The sequence below is a fragment of the Scomber scombrus genome, chromosome 20, assembly GCF_963691925.1.
Source record: "Scomber scombrus chromosome 20, fScoSco1.1, whole genome shotgun sequence".
NCBI lineage: Eukaryota > Metazoa > Chordata > Actinopteri > Scombriformes > Scombridae > Scomber > Scomber scombrus.
In genome coordinates, this window is record NC_084989.1 from 15399969 (window position 1) to 15418882 (window position 18914).

An 18914-nucleotide genomic window follows, 5' to 3' on the forward strand; every position below is an offset into this window, starting at 1 on the left:
ACAATTAGAAAACTCAATTTATTTTTTTCTTGTATTTTAGGTTCCCCTGAAGACAGTTTCTTAGTTGTGTGATTACCTGCTGAATTACCATAATGCAGTATTCTTGCAAATTATATTGCTCTGCACTGCAGGAGAGATGTGAGATAGTTTGTTTATCTCATATAAAGGCAGCCACATCACGGTCTGTGAAACAAGACACAGTAACAGATGTGAATACCAGATGAGAGTACCACCTGTTGTAAAGTGGAGGGAACTGTGATACTGTAAACAGCTGCAACAGTCACCCATTCTCTGGACGTGCTGTCATTTCTCTTTTCCAAATTTGATGTAGCTGATTGTTGAAATCTCTCTGAGTTGATTGGAGAGTTATTCACATCACCTGTGTGCAGGGTGTGAGGACTAGTGGCTCCTATTGTAATTAAAAAACAGCTGGGTGCATTCCCCTGTCAGCCAATCAGGGCGTGACTCTTTCTCTAGGGCAGTGGCCACCAACCCTGCTCCTGGAGAGCTACAGCCCTGCATGTTTTAGGTATTTCCCCACTCTAACATCTAATAATAATTAACTTGTTATCAAGCCATTGACAAGCTTCAGCTGCTTGATAATGAGCTAATGATTAGAATCAGGAGTGTTAGAGTGGGGAGATACCTAAAACATGCAGGGCTGTAGATATCCAGAAGCAGGGTTGGTGACCACTGCTCTAGGGCCTAACAGAGGTGGGAATGGAACACCCAGGACATTTTTTAGCTCTCAGACCTCTTTTAGCAGATGTTGTCCCTTGCTTTTCCCTTGGCAATTTTTTCAATGTGAAGGCGCATGCGAGGTTTGTTTCTCCAAGTAAATATTTTTCATATTACATGTGGTTGGGAACTGATCAGCTGAAGTCTGGGAAATCAGTACAGCTACACAATAATCCAAAACTCAAAATCCTGTGTATTCAGTGAGTTTTTCATTTCCTGCTAATACTGAGAGTAAAATTATTACTAATCCAGTCCATGCCTTTTATTAACACTGCTGACTTAAACTGAGGTTTAGTCAGAAAAATGGAGATAAAAATTATGTTTTTGCAGTTAAGAGCTGTAACATCATTCTGGTCTTGGTAGGACACATTAAATTGAAACCAATTTGTGTTACACCTTAATCTACTACTTTTATATATATTGGTATTTTAATGTTGTGAGGACTGTACTGATAATATTAAGGACTTGAGTTACTTTTACTGAGTTACTGAGATAAAGTTTTATGTTTTTGAAATACTGAATGTCTCCACATACTAAAGAAGAAAGATTAAAGAAGATTAAAGAAATACAATATGTTCTTTTTTTGCCAGTAAAATAATGTCACGCTGGACCTTAAGCCAAAGTGCTTCAAACATCTCACAGCAATTATTCATTGGAAAGGAATTAGTCAGTGACTCTAATATAACTTCTAAGGGGAAGAGCCTAAGCCTTGAGATGGGCCTTTGGTTGTTATTAGTATTATTACTGTTTTCTGGCTCTTTCTCGCCATCACAGAGATTTGTCATATCAAAGAAACGAAGCAATGAGCCAGGGATTCAGCTACACGATGGCCAGCGAGCATGAGAGGATACAGAATTAGTGTATGAAAATGTATTTTTTAATCTCAGAGTGATACTTCAACCCGAGAGAAAGGGAGTAGTGAACCATGACCCAGCATCATCTAGGCCAAGTGTAACTCTTCACTAATGGCTTGCACTCTTTGCCCCTTTGAATGCTGGGGTCTCATTAGCAAACCAGCAGAGGCTACCACAAAGGCCATTACATCGGCCTGACCATTCTTTGTAGCCCTCACGCCATTAAGCCTGATACATATGGGGACCTAGCAGAGTGAGATAAGGGTTTCATTGCATTACTGAGTCCATTATGTGCCTGTGGGGAGTAAAGCATTAAAGTTTGTGGTCTGATTAAATTTAGTGCTGCTCAGCTTAAGAGTCAATTAGTGTATACAACACACCTCCATCCTCGTCTGTGGTGCAGGTGACCCTTAGAATAAAACCATGAACATATGCATTATTTATTGATTACAGTGTATGTATTAGTCTCTGTTATGCAGTTTTGTATTTTTCATACACAAGCTGTGCATATGAAAACTATAAAATATACTTCCCTGTGTGGGTAATTGCAGTCACAAAAAAAAGTAATTTATATTGAGCGATGATAGTGGAAGAAAGATACAAGCAATTTGTAGCTCCAACAACCATTTCAAGTGTGAATTATGGAGAAAGCATGGTGGCTCTTCAGACTCTAGAGGGGGCCTTCAAGCATTAGAAATTATCATTAAAAAAAGAAATGGAATTTTCCACATATTGCAAATACAAATACATGCGTACACACAAATAAATGTTCACCAAAATGCAATGTGTCCAGAAAATAGGACATTTACAGAGACAGGCTTATTTTAATAGAGCCAGATATTCATGCTACTCTGGCTGTGTCAACCTTTTGTCTGTTTTTTCCCCTTCAGCAAAATCTAGGCCATTCTCAAAGGTCTGTGACCACAGAACTATTTCAGCACACATCATCACATCTCGCCTTTTGGACTGAAATTTAATTAAATTGGAATTACATTTTTAGAATTGTAATGAGACATTGCAGGGTGTAGGAATCACGAAAAAGTAGCACTATTTTTGATGTGAATTGAATATCGTTGCCGTTTGATCCTGAGCATGTACCCACAATAGACATAAAAAGGATTCAAGGATGAAGGACATGAAAGGCTACCTTTCTGAACAGATTTCATTGCATCATATTGGCTGGGATGAGAAACTGACGAGATGGGATGAGAATGTGCACGGCATGTTCAAAAACGCCCTGCACTCTGGTTACTGTTTGTGTTGGAGGTTGTTGCTGTGATTAGCAGCTTAGATTTTGTTCGATGTTAATCCATCTGTTGTCTGGACACGTACTATGGCTGTACTAACGGTACTTGCTTATTCCCTTTCTAATAAAGGCTGGTGAAAACTGACACAACCTGTTATATTTCTCATTTTGTATTATGCTTATTTTTAATCAGCTGTGGAAGTCTGAGTCAGGGCACTTGGACAGAATACTAATGCACTATACAATAATTATAGACAACTGGGGGCTCTGAGGTGATGTAATGCACCATCTGGTGGCCATACTGAGAGCTCAAAGTGTGCTGTTGAGAAGACTAGCATTTCCTTACTGTAAGATAGTGTTTAACCTGGTTAATGTTTGTGTTTTTTAACTGTAGAGTGATGTTTTTTGTGTGTAGATAGGTGGGAGCCTATTTTTTGGTAGCTAGGTGGTAAATAGCATTTGGCTCGTACCTATAGTGCTTTCAACTTCAATGTTCATTGTTGGGAGCAATCCTAAACATTAGCATATAAGCCTGGAGTGTCACATTTTCCCATTTCTTCTATTATTCTGTAAGTGTTTTTTTATATAGTGTGGATAGATATGGTTGTTATGGTACCTGTAACTATTGTGACTTTGAGATTCACAGAGGGAACGAAACTGGTGCTTGTCTGCCAAAACAGAGCCGATGTGTGTGTAATATGTGTCTGTCAGTCAGTCACATTCAGTAAACTGAGTCCTCTTGCTCCCTACGGAGCCCTGTCAGTCACCAACACAACAGCTCTGTCTTTTACAGGAGACCTTTGATCCCGAGGTCCTTTTCAATCTGTTCCTGCCACCCATCATCTTCCATGGAGCTTATACCCTTAATCAGGTGAGACAGCTGTCCTGGCATGCCTTAAAGTAGGGGTGGAAAGACATCATCAAAGGACTTTTCTTTTTTACATGGGTGATACGTCAGTTTGAAAAGGTGCTGCCTCGTTTGTTTCATGAATATTAAGTGTATGTATCTCTTGTTCTGTGTTACTAATCAGAATTCATTTTAATTGCTATTCTAGAAACGATTCATTGGAAATCTGGGATCTGTTTTCACATTTGCTTTTTTTGGTACCATAATCACCTTTATGACCATTGGGTAAGTATTGTTTGTTTGTTTGTTCACACAAATTAAGAAATCCAAATTGAATTTATTCATGATGGATGAGTGAATTAAGAAATATAAGAAAGTAGGAACTACAAAATTCAATTTAAAGGCACATTGAGCTCCATTTCATGTAAGCAAGGCCATCAGTAGTAGTGGTAGAAAATGGAACAGTTTTTTATTATTCTTTGTTCTTTATTGCCATATACATGAATGATGAATTACAGTTATGCTCATTTTAAATTGACATACTTTCAGTCAATAGAAATGTATTCATTACCAATGTTTTGTGCAATTTATACATACAATTAGTATAAGAAATCAATGTGATTTACTGACAAGAAAGTATGAAATATGTGCGCTTTAGAAAGAGAAAACAACGATGTAATTCTGCAATTAACTCAAATCTTTTGCAGGTGTGAGTAGCTTAACTGTTTGCTCAGTGAGTTGCATTGCAGCACAGTATATGCCTTTTGTCATAGTAAGAGAAACACAGGTGTAAATAATCAAACTAATTATTGATCTATTTCTAGTGTCCCAGTAAGCCTTGACAATGAGCCTGTATACAATCATTACGTTATTATGTTCTTCTCAAATAACGACAAGGCTAAATACCTGTCATGAAAAGATCAATGTGTATACTGTATGTTTATAAAGAACAATTAAAAATCCTTATTAAGTTATAATTAAGTATTAATTAGTTCACTTTTCCAGTGTGAACAGACTGCCATTCAGTGTCTAGTGTAAAATTGGCACACAGCTGTTATCTGTAGCATTGCTGTTCTGTCTTTGAAACGCTAGATGGCACTCTCAGACTTTGAAGGAAATCGAGATTTTTGTTAACTGTGTGCTTTATTTTACTAATGCACTCATTTACAGCACACACACAAACTGTGAAAACTGTGTAACTCCAGCTTTGTTGATGTCCTGTTGAAACTCCAGCATCCTCTGTGATCAGGAAAAATTGAGTAGTCCTTAATTTTATGAAAACCAAAGTACTATGTGCCATTTATTCTTAATCCCTGACATTTTTTAGATATAAAGTTTTCACTAAAAATATTTTAACCCACAGCAATATAAACAATATAATGTAAATATGTCTTGGAATTTTCTTAGACATTTAAAAGCTGTTCCTGGGTTTAACAGTTACTTATGGTGCTTGTTGCCTACTCATGACAATCATTTTATTGTCAAGAGATCTGTTGGATTTCTATCCGTGATATAAGTCCATGTCTTCTCGATGCAGTATTATTGCTATAGCTGGTGGGATTTTTCAACCTGCTAAAACCTGTCCCTTCCTTTTAAGATGTCGCTCTTCCTTGCTTTCCTTCCTTCTTTCATCCATCTGTTAGTCTTCCCCCAGGAGTGCCCTTTGTCAAACCCCCACAGGTCCCCTGGGAAGCAGGGCAGGGTTTGACTTGTTGGGTCACGTGCACATTCTTTGACGCTAACCAATCCCATTGCTTGTTAGCAAGTCTGCCATATCACATGGGAAAAAGAGTGTCATGGGAATGAGGGTATCCTACTGACTCAATTGCCGAAATAAATTCTCTTCCTGTCTTTCTCTGTCTGCGTCTGCCTGTCTGTCACACACTGTTTCTGTCTGTCTCATACACACACATACACACACACACACACACACACACACACACACACACACACACACACACACACACACACACCCACTGCACACTTACACTGCACATCATTAGCATAACTTCAAATCTTATTTTAATCTTAATTTAAGCAAGTTTTTAAAAAATACTGCTACTATTTTATTTGTCAGTTTGCTCATCACACATTCTCTTCATGGCTTTTAGTGTTCTTGGTGATTTTGTGGACACACACACACACACACACACACACACACACACACACACACACACACACACACACACACACACACCCACTGCACACTTACACTGCACATCATTAGCATAACTTCAAATCTCCTATTAAGATATATGAATAAGACAGCTTAGTTGTTCGACCTGAGGGCAGCACCTTAAATCCCGGCCTCGGGGACAGGTCGTGTGCCATCACCATGGTAACAGTGAGTTATGCCGATGGACAGACAGGTTCCCCAGAGGGTACTCTGGCACACTCATTATTATGGGATGTTCACAGTAACAGGTGTAGTGCTTAACACACATTAGCTAACAGTCAGGAGCTGGACTGCAGTATTGAATGCTAATGGGACATTTAAGCAAGTTTTTAAAAAATACTGCTACTATTTTATTTGTCAGTTTGCTCATCACACATTCTCCTCATGGCTTTTAGTGTTCTTGGTGATTTTGTGGACACACACACACACACACACACACACACACACACACACACACATTCATTAGGTCTGAGTGCTTATGATACTGTCATAAAAGAATGTCAGGTTTGAAGATTGATAGATGCTAAGATGTACTGTCTAATAAGAGTATTTGTTATTTGAGTGTGTGGGTGGGTGGGTGGTTAGGTGGGTGTGGGATTTGGGGGAGGGTGGTGTAGATTCTGACACAGACACTTGCATAAATGTGGTTAAATTTAATGCTACTCAGTGTAGTCGTAAGCTTTGTGTGTCTACCTGTGCTAAGCAGCCGCTGCCTGGAAACGGGTCAACTCACCTGCTGGTAGCATCTGGCCCCATTACCCAGACTACTCTGGGGAAGCCCTGCTGTGGTTAGAGGGATGACTGATAGGCCTGCTCTGGCTGGCGCTCCCTGATGACCTCACTGTATGTGCCTCTGTCTGTTTGTCCTCACTCCCAGGGCCTGCATCTACGGTTTCACCAGACTGATGGTGCTGTGGGGCCATGCAGCAGATGGAGACTTCCTCCTCACTGATTGCCTCATGTTTGGTGCCATTATATCAACCACCGACCCAGGTAGTTGGCCTAATAAAGAAAGTGTTATCCTTTCTAATGGCAGCATTGATTTGTTTAACACTTTTGGTTTTATACTCATATAAACCTCTGATTTTTGTAGCATATTTCTACTCTTCTTTACAAGAGTCACACTTTATTGCTATACAACACAAGCAAAAAAGACTGCTGAAGCTGTTTGGCACATGCGCACAGTGAATATCTCATAGTCACATCACAGGGATCTTCCAGAGGTAAGCACATGTAAATGACTCAAAGAAAAAAAACACCAAGTCAGAAAAAAATATGTCAAAGACACATGACATGTTGAGACTGTTCAAGCAACTGTGTATTTTTCATTTCTGCAGCTTCTGGGTTTTTTGATACTGGAAATGCTTCTGCAGTATCACATAACATGATCAGTTAAGATATCAGATAATGTGCTTAAAAAGGTCAAATTTGGCTCATGCTGTTCTTTAACACCTCTCTGGGCCTCTTTTTATACTGTGTGCTTGATACTGTCAGGTGTAATAAAACTGTTAATTAGAATGTATGTGGAGTGAAAGCTATACACATAAAAATAAGATTAAACATCCCAATTTTACTACACTTCAAGGATAAGTCCAACCATTTAGTAGTCCATTTATCTTTATATCAATGAAATGTCCTATTTTTTGTTTTACATACTGCCGTCATTCTCTACATACTGCACAATGATGAATGACATAGGATTGATAACCAAGCCTATATGCAGCAACAAAGTCACCATGCCCTCTCTGTAGATGTAACTCTCCCCAAGTGGAACCACAATATCATCTGTGTTCTTCATGAGCAGTCAAGAGCAATCAGGATGTCACGAGGCAGCCCATGATGCAGCAACAGTGCCAATGTTTATGTTCACATTAATGAATGATTTAAATCAATAAGTGGTTGATCTGGGTGAGTGTCAGAGAGGAGCTGTAGATTATGGTGCAGTTGTCACTCCGACTGACATTATTTTCCCATGCCATGCTGCCCTCGTCCGCGCCGACCCCAGCACCCTCGTCACTTTGATTAGAATCACACTGCAGTGCATTGATGGCCTAAACACCAAGACCCCTAGGCTTTCTCCATCTCGCGCTGTCCAAATATAGCGCTGGCTTTCTGATTTTCTGAAAGGAACCCATTAAATTTTCCCTGTCTGTTTCTCTCTCTCTTATACATTTGCATTCATAGAGCTGATGCAGAAAAACTCTCCAGAAACACACATACACACACAGGTACAGTGATTCTCAGAACAAGTACTGAAGAATAAGGTCTTGTGTGACAGTTCTCTGGCTGTGTCATTGACACATTGTGCAGTGCAACTATGGCACGTACTTACTGAAATGATGGAGATCTTGAGAATGCTGTGAAAGTCATTACAGGCTGAAAGCCAAGCTTTGAGCTAAATGGAGGCCCAATTTATTTGCCACTTTGGTTGTCCTGGTCTATGGAATATAAGAGATATCTGATAGGCCCATTGCAACCATAATGACTTATGCAAGCTTCCTCTGAGAGCAGAAGCAAGCAAGCAACAATAGTCCAATACATTAGGGTGATGCCAATACAAGTAGTGCCACTTTTTATTATTTTATTTACAGATTTAGCATTGTAGCCACCGTTGAAGATACTGGGGTTATGTCCACTATATTTCTGAGGGAATTTTGAGATTTGAATGACCTAAGGAGTCATGTAATGCAATTACAGACAAATTACATATGGTGTGCTTTTTAAGTTTGATATTTCTGAAGTCAATATAAAAAAAGTGACAGATTTTTGGCAAAACTAAACAAAATGAAGGCATCCCTTCATTCTAAAAGAATTTATGTAATATTATTTTGTATTTCTCCCCCAAAATTATATAGTTGGTAATGTGGATGAATCTTTCAAGTAGGATTTATGTAGGAAAATATTATTTACAGGAACTATAAGTGAAAATGAATAAATGTCATGTGAGAAAAATTGCAAGTTTTCTGGTGCCTTGTCAAACATTTCTTAGGTGGGTGCAGTGGTACTGGGCAGATTTGGAATCATAACCTCAGTATTTCTGAAATTCTTGCTGCAGCCCTGTGCTGGTTAGCAGTCAGAGAGAAGATATTCTCTTCTCCTTTACCCCTGGCCTTTTCTGTTTTGAGTTCATGTTCCCCCCATGTCTGTGTTTTTTTTTGCCTGGGCACTCTGGTTTCCTCTCATATCCCAAAGACGTGCGGGTCTGGTGGATTGGAGACTCTAAATTAATGTCAGTGTGAGTCTGTCTCCCACATATGGGTAGGGGATTGACTCGAGGACCTGGTGACTATTCAGAGGATTAAGTAGAGAAAATTACTGAAAATCTTCCTAATAATAGCATCAGCAGATCTAAGGGAAGATAAAGTTTACATTTATTCCAAATTCCTGTTGTAGTGTTTTCCATTATCTGAGTAGTAGAGGATTTTTTAAGCTCTTGTTGGCGGCAGAGACAGCCAATGAATAATAGTATTTTAATCTTTAATACCCCATTTTTATAATCATTTAAAAATATGTATTTTGTGATGCTTAGATGTCCCGAGTGTGTAGTTATTTGTTCCTTGCAGTGTGCATCTGTTGATTTTTAAATTGTTAGTTTTATACAGGCCCACAAAGCTTTGGGGCCATGAAACATACTCTTTTCAGACTCAGAAAAAGACAAAGGTCACAAAGTGGAACGCCTGCTGCGCTGCATCCTCTCCCCTGAGGGATGGTTACAAAAGGTTGGTGAAACCCTCAGTTAACTTCTCAAAAGGAAATACTTTTTTTTTTTTTTTTGGGGGGGGGGGGGGGGGCGCCTCTGCAGTTTTCCATTCAACTGTGAGTTTTTATTTATCTACTTTTCTTTTTCAGTAGTTCGCTTGTGGTGGACACTGCACGGTTTTCTGTTAGAGCTGTATGTCATAGTTAGAAATGACTTGTTTAGACTTGCAGTCCCGGCCCACAGATGTCAGAAAGTGAATATAGCAAACACAGTTAGACTCGGGTGTGTACATGCATATGCTCAAATCACCAGCAATATTACAACATTATACAGATAACTTGTATTGCAGGACAGAGGATACAAAATATGTACAGAAACTAAATGAAAACAGGTTGCATTGACTCATAATGTTTCAGCAGAGACAGGAAGCCTAATTTAGAGAACCTGCAACCCCACTTGCTATTATGCCACTTCAAACATGTCTACCTTTTTACATACTGCTTAGATAGTGTCACTTTGATACTTGTAAAAACACACACTAGTCTATCTGTAGAGCCCAAATACCTCACCTATCAGTTTCTGGTCAACCTATCCATGTACTGTTTATTGTCACTGTTTACAAAATCTCAGTCATAGATTCTAGTGTATCACTAACTAGAGAAAGACCAGCATGTACAGTAGTAAAGTCTGTGATATCTTCCATTTCCGTGACGCTGTAATTAAAAAGCAAGATTCCCTTTGCTTTTTTCACGATTCCTTCAAAAATGTAATTCAAATTAATGGATGTTTTGAAGAGATCTTATCATGGCATTTCAAGGAACTAGTGTGAGATTCTAACAAAAATAAACTGTAAACCTAATAATTATAAAGTGCCAGTTTTCTTCAGCTTGCACTCAAACTGTGATGAGGGCTATTACTGCTGCAGAGTGTTTTGACGCATGTTTGTGCACATGTCAATGCCTAAAAAATTGAGCACTGTTTGTGCTGGGCTGCAGAGATTATAGTAATTCCCTGTTGACCGTTATCTCTTCCCCTGATGCATCACTTTCAGTATTATATCTGCCTAATTTGGTGAAATCAGTGAGCAAATACCATGCTCTCTGGCTGAGATGGCCATGAGCTTTGCCTCTGCTAAACCTCTCTAGCAGGGTAATTTGACCTAATAAGGCCTCCATTCGACCCTTTCAACTGTATTATGTCTGAAATAATTGTCTACTCTCTCCACCGTATGGTGTTGCTGTGGAAACTGATGAACACTTGACAGCTGTAGGATGGGGTTGCCATGACAACACAGCCAACCCGCACCCTTGTGCATGTGGTGGGTGCTATATTTTTTTCCTTCCTTTTGCAGTGTGAGTGGTGCACGACATGTTGTCATCAGCCAGGAATTATGGGAACGAGGAGAATGAACGATCCTGACTCCAGGGCCTACCTTACCCCTCTCCAGATAAAGGATTTTCCCCAACCAGGAAGAGCATTAAACCTGTCAAAGACCAAAGAGCAAGATCTGTCAAAACAAGTCCTGAGGCTGCTCTCTTGCCACTGCTCTTATTGTTAATCCTGTCTTATCCTTGCTGCGATGCCCTCACTGGCCTAGTATTCACTACAGCGCCAAACGGTACTATAAGAGTTTACATATTATTCATAGCAGAAATTTTCCCTGAAACTAATTTGTAGGATTCTTTTGCTTCTTGGTGTGAACGGCTGGAATATTAATCTACTGGAGGCTGTTATTGTTTTGAATATGATATAGTCTGGTCTTTAGAGTAGCGCCACACTGAGTTTCTGTTTCCCTGTCCATTGCTGATATCCTTGTGTGTGTATTTGTGAGTGTGCATTTTTGTTGTCTTACTCCATGTCTTACATCGTTTTTGTGATGTAATTTTAGTTTTCCCCGGTTTTTCATGTAATGGTTACAATGAAAATTTGTGCCAGTATATTGTATCTACTAATCGTATCTAAATAAAACCTGTAGAGGAATACAGTCAGTAAACATCCAACCATCAAAGCTACAGGTGATATCATACAGAAGGAGATACTTCATGTGACACACAGTGCAGAGCTGACAGGCACGTCACCACCTCGTCAATGTCAGTATTCTCCTTGTCAATCAGTGTCAACAGTTAGCCGTCTTGAGGTGCTGAGCATGTTGTGCACGCTTGCAGTCATTCATATGCTCAGCCTCTTCTGCTTGATGTTTACTGTTGGTGAACTCACTGAGTTCAGCTCATATTCCTCTCAGCAGATGCAATGTGCTCTGAGATTCAGCCGTATAAATAAGTGAGCAATAAGTTGTTTGTATTTTTCACCACAGATATGAATTTTGAAATAAATGAGCTGAGAAATGACTTTTATACATATGACGTGGGGTGCAAGTTAAACATGGCATCTTCATTAAGATGAAGAAATAGTGCAGATTATTTATGCGGTATACTCGCTTGCCTTCTGATCTCAAACTGCTAACCAAAAGGAGCATTTGAATTACAGTATGAAAATTAGATCTCATTTATGGTCTCGAAGAATGCAAGGAAGATTTGTCTCTGTCTGTGCTATGAGCCTGTTCTTACTAATCAAATGTTCAAGGCACAAGTAAGGAAAAAGAGACACAGACACATCATGGCTGTCTCAGGATTACACCATGATTCTGTTAGTATACACGCAGTTACAGCAATTTCAGTGTGTTCATGTCATGAAAGTTAGTTGTAACATTTTGGTCGCCTATTAAACCCCACAAGAGTCAGTTCATTTTGGTTTTTTTATGGTTTTCGGCCTGTTTTCCGCTAGGGAAAATTAGCATTAGGATTATCAAAGTTCATCATACACTGTATATGTACCGTGCTAACCAAGCTAGCAGCTAGCGGTAGAGTCAACTCCACCCTCTCATCCAATTATGGTTCCTTCTGGCTCCAAAAATCCAAGATGGCAACAGTCGCTAAACTCAAGGTGTGAAAACATGGATGTATGAAGCATCCATGGTTACAGTCTATGGGAAATACACACTTACAGCTGCAAGCCCGGTCCGTGTAAACGTCAATGTCCATTGAATGTCGTCATGCACCTGTGTGAGGAACTGAAGTATGTAAGGAGAGATTCTTTGTGTTGCTGAGCAGTGAGTGAGCCCTGCATTATTTAAAGCATGGAGCTCTCTGCCTGTAGTTTCCTCACATTAGACTGTAATAGGCTCCTTTTGGATGTTTTAATCAGCTGCAGCATCTTAGCTCCAATCTCCTCTTTTTTCCCCACAAGCATCTTCTCAAAAAACCCAGAATGCTGCTCATTATATTATATCTCTCTACAGTGAAAAATGTAGCAAATGCCCCAAGCTATCTTGCGACAAGGTGTGGGATGTAATGTGCACAATCACATAACACTGTCAGACTATGACTTAGCTTGTTCTTTTTTCTTTTTAAAAAAAAAATTAACTGTTGCATATGTTGATCCACTTAGACTTTGGAGCAGAGTTGCTGTTTGGTGTCAATCCTTGCTATTAATGCTGTGACAATTCAAGTTGTTTATACAAGTTTTTGTGTGTAAACAAAGTATATACAGTACCCGTCAAAAGTTTGTACTCAGCTGTGGCATACATTACTATAGTGTTAGAAAACTCATTTGTCAATTTGATTTATGCTTATTTTAATTACACAATTGCACTTTAGAAAGTACATTAATTCAATAATACTTTATGTAAGTGAACTGTCTATTTCAGTGTTTAATGTTGCACCTTCATACCATTCAAACCATTATAACAGCACTTTATAGAGTAGCAATCACTGAAAAACTACAACGATGACAATATTTCCTTTTCATATAAATATGCAAATTCTGCAAATTGACTATTCTTTTCCAAAGAATAGTGTATTTTCTTTAGCTGGGACTGAATAAGCATTTGCTTGGTTTAGTTACACTGGCTATTACAAGTGTCAAAATCCTCTTTGCAGAGCTGTCAGTGTGCTGACATCCTTTGTCAGTTTTTTTTTGTTATGCTGTAACATTAATTCCTCTGGTTTCTCCTTTTTGTCGCAGCCAAAGTGATAATGTACACCACTTTTGCAGTGTGATTAGCAGAGTTATTCTATATTTAAAAAAAAAAAAAAAAAAGATTGTGCCCCCTACAGTTCTCCCTGGCAGTAACTCTTCTGTTTTATTTTTAAGTGTCAGTCCTTGGCCTGTTGTCAGACCTACGTGTGGACCTGGATCTGCATGCTCTGCTGTTTGGTGAGAGTGTCTTGAATGATGCCGTAGCCATCGTCCTGACACGGTGAGTATCACTCTCAGCATCTTTCCCCTCCCTAAGAATGCACTATATTTCAAGGGTTAATTGTGTGGGAGCTCAGGAGCTTTTTCATGGGGGTGGAAGTGTGGGGGAGGGGAGGCTGCATGGATGCTGCCAGCTTTAAGGAAAGGGTGTGATTGGCAAAACAGCATGAACGCCTCAGATGCTTTGCAGTGGACTGCGTAAGCAAGTTGCCCCTGGCACTGTCAGCATCTCATTAAGGTACTCAGTGGAGAGACTCACTGCCAGAGTAGAGGCACACTGCCAGCAAACGAAGTTAGGTTACATGGCTACTGTCAAATTTGGACAAAATACGGCATAAAATCCTCGGAAGCTCAGTCAAGTAGCCATGATGCAGTCAAGCCGTATTTGTGCATTTCAATTGCTTCACTCTTTTTCCCCTACTTTTTCCCTTCTCTCTGGCTTTGCACTTAAAAAATTATGTTTGTCCAGCTCACACACATTGCAGTCATTGTCTGCTCTATTTACGCAATGCTAGTGAACAAAGTTATTCAAGTAGTCATGCTCAACAGATGGAAAGATGCAGAGAAGAGAGAGAGAGATGGAGAGGGGATAAAACTCACACAGGTCCACATTTGTGCCCAGGAAGGCATATGAACAAATGGAGGTGGAAGGGATATGACAGGGATAAGCTATGTGTACATGTTTGAATATTGTATTCTCACAGATTAACGCACATGTACAGTACCTGCAGATATTCTGACATTTTTCTCTGCCTGCACAAATGGGTTCAGACATGCAGATAGATGGATGGAAAAAAAACGATTGTGCAGATTGTTGTGTTCACCCTGGATACTATCTCTGTGTACATTGAAGCTCAGAAGAAGGAGCCTACACGTCTTCACAGATGAACAGTCAGATAGTGCTGTGTTTGTTCCTGGAGTGGCGTGACCGGACCTCATGCCATGTCTCCTGTCACTTGACTGGCTCACTAGCCTGCCGGTCGCCCTGGCCCCACACACAAAGCTGGCCCTTATTAGTGAGCCACGCGGGATCCTGGCACTGGAATTTTAACAAGCTCCCAGAGCAGCTCAACCTTACGCTGATGTGCCTTCTCCCATGCACTAAACCTCCTGCTCCAGCAGCCCTGACCCAGCCACCATTCAACCAGGTCCTGGGTTGACATCTTGAGATTTTTGACTGGGAGTTAACTGCCCCAGATGCCTGAAGATATAGTCTCCAGAAGGTCACACTGACCAAGTGACTAGTGGCCAAGCCTAATGTGCTAACACAACTGGAGTCTTTATTTTCACAGAGGGGATAATAGATTTTCCTTATTCAGCTTGCTGAGCTCATTAGCGACAGCTTGATTGATTCTTCCCCCTTTGTTATGGAGATTAGGCATGTTGTGGTGTATGCTTGCTCATTTCAACCTGACAGCATGAAAACTGGAGATACATTAATGGTTCATTTCTCAATAGTTTGATATGAACAAACTCTTTTCATGTCAGTTGGAGCATAAAGCAACTTTCTGTGATTTGTATCCTGCTTATGAGAAGTTGTGTCACATTAAATGAAGGAAGAAGAAAACACTAAGCTGCACTTTCACATTGCTTTTGCTGACTCAGTGATTTCACATTCATTTAGAACATCCAAAGTCCAAAGGGAATACATGGGAAGGTCTGTTGTGGGAAACGAAGTGCTGTCATTCCATAAAGACAGCCAACCAAATCAGCCACTCACATGGGTGCCTGTCTCTGCTTGCTTTACCTCAGGCTCTGTTGGTCTTTTCTCTCTCTCTCTCTGTCTCTGTCTCTGTCTCTGTCTCTCTCTCTCCCTCCCTCTCTCTTTCTCTCTCTCTCTCTTCCTCCCTCCTGCTCAAATCATCCCTCCCTCTCTCCTCCTTGTGAGGCCTCTTTTGCACTCAATGACTTCCATGTGGAAGTCTCCCTTCCCCCAACAAAGTAAATATTTATAGCAGAGTGAATAGCACAATGATTCTCTGTGAACAACAATAGTATTTCCCCTGTTTCCCACTAACTACTAGGGGACCTCTCCAAGGCAAATAATTCAGAATGATTTGTTTTTCAGGTAAAGATTTAACTTCTAAAGAAGGCTGTGTATTCTTAGGAATGGCTCCAATAAATTGCACTTAAAGGCTTAGCTCAGCATAATAAGCCTGTGAATTTATGCTCACTGCTCCGCACTGGTTTATACTGAGAACCTAGTGGGCCATATTTCTGATGACTGCACTTGTTTCAGAGCCATAAACAGTTTTGTTGCCGGAATGTTTCAATGTCTGTAACACTCATATTTACTTCTGTCATAATTGTGGTATTGGCTTCTTTTTCATGTGTGTAATCCTTTTTTCAGTACGCTTTGTCAATTTGTCTTCCAGTGCCATCACCACCTATAGCATGATGGATATAGACCACATCTTCGACCTCCTTGCCTTCGTCCTCTCTGTTGGTTATTTTCTTGGAGTGTTTGCCGCCTCCTTCCTCTTGGGTTTCATATTCACAGTCATAACAGCCTTCATATCCTTTTCACCCCCCCTCCCATCTCTGCCTCTGTACCCCAAAGTCAATTATCACCTCAGCATCCGCTGTAATCTATCAGATTCCTCACATTGGTAATTGCTTCTCTTACAAACCTGTACAGTACCACCTTTATAGACAAAAGCAACGTGGCTTAGTCTAAAGTGCTTCTCCGACATTAATGGTTGCAGTGGTCGTCAATCAAAGCGATGGCTCTGATGAAGTTTCGACTTGCGCTGTTGTCTAGCATCTCACTCTGATCTTCCAGTAATTAGACTTTAGGATGAAAAATGAGTATGTGTCACGAGCGGTTGGGGGCAGAGCTCAGCTCTTATTTACAGTGACTAATCTCTGGTTGAGAGCAAAGCACAAAGTGAGCATTTATTAGATTTTGCTGATGCTAACCATAGCAACAGTCTGCTCTTTTGTGCTGTCTCTTCAAACACTGGTTTCTTAAAAAAAAGATTCAGTTTGACATGCAGTTCCTGACTTATCTTTTAATTACTTGCTGCACCTGTCCATGTTAATTACAAATACAATCAGAATTGGGAGGGTGTATTCATCACTATTGTAAAGTAGCTGGTACCGTATTTAAGAAGGATGAGATAAAGAAACAGGTACTAAAGAATAAACACCCCAAGAGCCTTCTAAGGGAATACAGAGGAGCAAAGTGTAAAGAGTTTGTGGTCCTGAAATTGTAATATTCACCTAAACATGCTCATTTTCATTTTCTATGTTGCTCTTTCTGGATGTTGCTCTTTGTGTACAGACTGATGGTTCACTTTTTATGGCAGATCTCCTGGCTTAGTGAGAAACTTCTGCATGTTTATTTATTTATTTATTTCCAGATACTGCATGTTTCTCGGCCTGCATATTGTTGCACTGGAGAATGCACATGCAACACTTACAACATATTTATTCCATTTACATATATGCATTACATATTGATTCAAAGTACTGCACTGATACTGTATCAATACCTTCTTGAATGTCTTTAACTATCTCTTCACATCACTAAATTCACTCGACTGCATGAGAATCCACTGCTTGAAACGTCAGTCTTCTTCCTGCTGTCCTGGAGCAGTTTCCTCTTGGCAGAAGCCAGTGGACTTTCAGGTGAGTGCTGTATGCATTAAATGTCATTTGTGTGTGTGGCCATGTCAGTGATATGGGTGGCGAGGAGGTCAGACAGAATACAAATCCTGTTACTGAACTGCTGCCCTTTCCTCCCCTCAGGCATAGCTTCTCAACTGCATGCACTGACTCGCTTCTTTCTCCTCAATATCACTGACATGAGCAGCTGTTTGATTGGCAAGCTCTGCTGCTTTAAAGCCTCTCTGTGGCCGCTCGCACTCTAGAAACCTGGGAATGATATGTGCACATTCTCAGTTGCCTGGACTCGACCATCTGCACAGTTGGCTGATTCAATTTTGTTTTCATTCAACCTACACGTCCTGTACATTAGAATAACCCCTTGTCGCACACATATACACACATACTTTAACCTCTGACAGTCCTTGGCATTATAGCAAGTCAATAATGTAAAGATGAGAAAGTACTCCATCTCCTCAGTCTACTAAGAAGTACACACACCAATCCCATTTCATGCCCAACCCCTATAACTCATTTTAAAACATCTGCCCTCCTCTGTCTAAGCATGTTCATGCCTATAGGTTTGAGATTGCAACAGACATAGCCAGCTGTTTTAACAGGTCTTTTGGAAAATCAAAAAATATGAAAGTCTTGCGCAACAGTGGTTGTGATATGATCTGCTTAACCATTCTTGCCTATTATTTCTTTATCCATTACTAAGGGAATGTTGTGTTTTTGTTATATTTTTAGTTTATTTCACTTAACTGATTCATAGCATCTGAAATCCTGTAGTTCGTTTTTGGTAAACAACAGTTACTTGGTGCAGTAGCTGAATAATTGTCTTCAGCTATTTCCTCGTTAACCAGTCATAATGTAGCTCTGAAATATGAATGTAGTGTACATATGCACGCATTAGTGTAGTTGTTTGTCCTCCTGCCCTGATTGTGTCAGAGGGATTCCAGTCATTCAGTTGATGTTGTGGAGCTCTCTCTTACTTAGCTGTACTCCCTGTGGCCTGTGGAGGAGGAGAAGACAGTTTTAATGAAATACCTTGACCTCTGTGTATTGGACCCATATGACCCACTCTGAATGCTGCCCAGTGTGTGGGGCACACCGTATCAAAAGCACAGGGCAGTACTATCACATGCAGAGCTGTGGTTATTTTTTAGTACAGATACAACTTTTCTGTATTGTATTAACAGAGCCAATAGTAAAGTATTAATGATAACAGTATAGTGTTGCAAAAAACACATTTTTTTTATCACAGTAGTCTAAAAATGATCACCAATATTGTTGGTAACAAATATCACCCTAGAAAAGTACTCTGAACTTTCAAAGGCTTTTAATGGTCAACTTGGGAAGAAGCAGCAGCTCATACACAGGCATCCAATGTGCAATGAGAGTCCCCCGTATTGTCCTCTGGTAATTGAAACTCTCTGTGTCTCTGTTAATTGCTGGAGTTAAGTGAGGGTGTGCCTAATGACCCTCAG

The 18914-nt window shown here is 40.0% G+C and overlaps 1 protein-coding gene across 1 annotated transcript in view; it reads left to right on the forward strand.

Annotated features, from left to right (window-relative positions):
* Nucleotides 1-18914, forward strand: part of LOC134002250 (sodium/hydrogen exchanger 9-like) — a 60088-nt gene that overhangs the window by 1296 nt on the left and 39878 nt on the right. Inside the window, exons 3-8 of the mRNA XM_062441560.1 lie at nt 3632-3709; nt 3894-3970; nt 6739-6854; nt 13714-13819; nt 16194-16332; nt 17343-17448. Coding sequence (XP_062297544.1) covers nt 3632-3709; nt 3894-3970; nt 6739-6854; nt 13714-13819; nt 16194-16332; nt 17343-17448 — 622 coding nt within the window. The remainder of the gene's footprint in view (nt 1-3631; nt 3710-3893; nt 3971-6738; nt 6855-13713; nt 13820-16193; nt 16333-17342; nt 17449-18914) is intronic.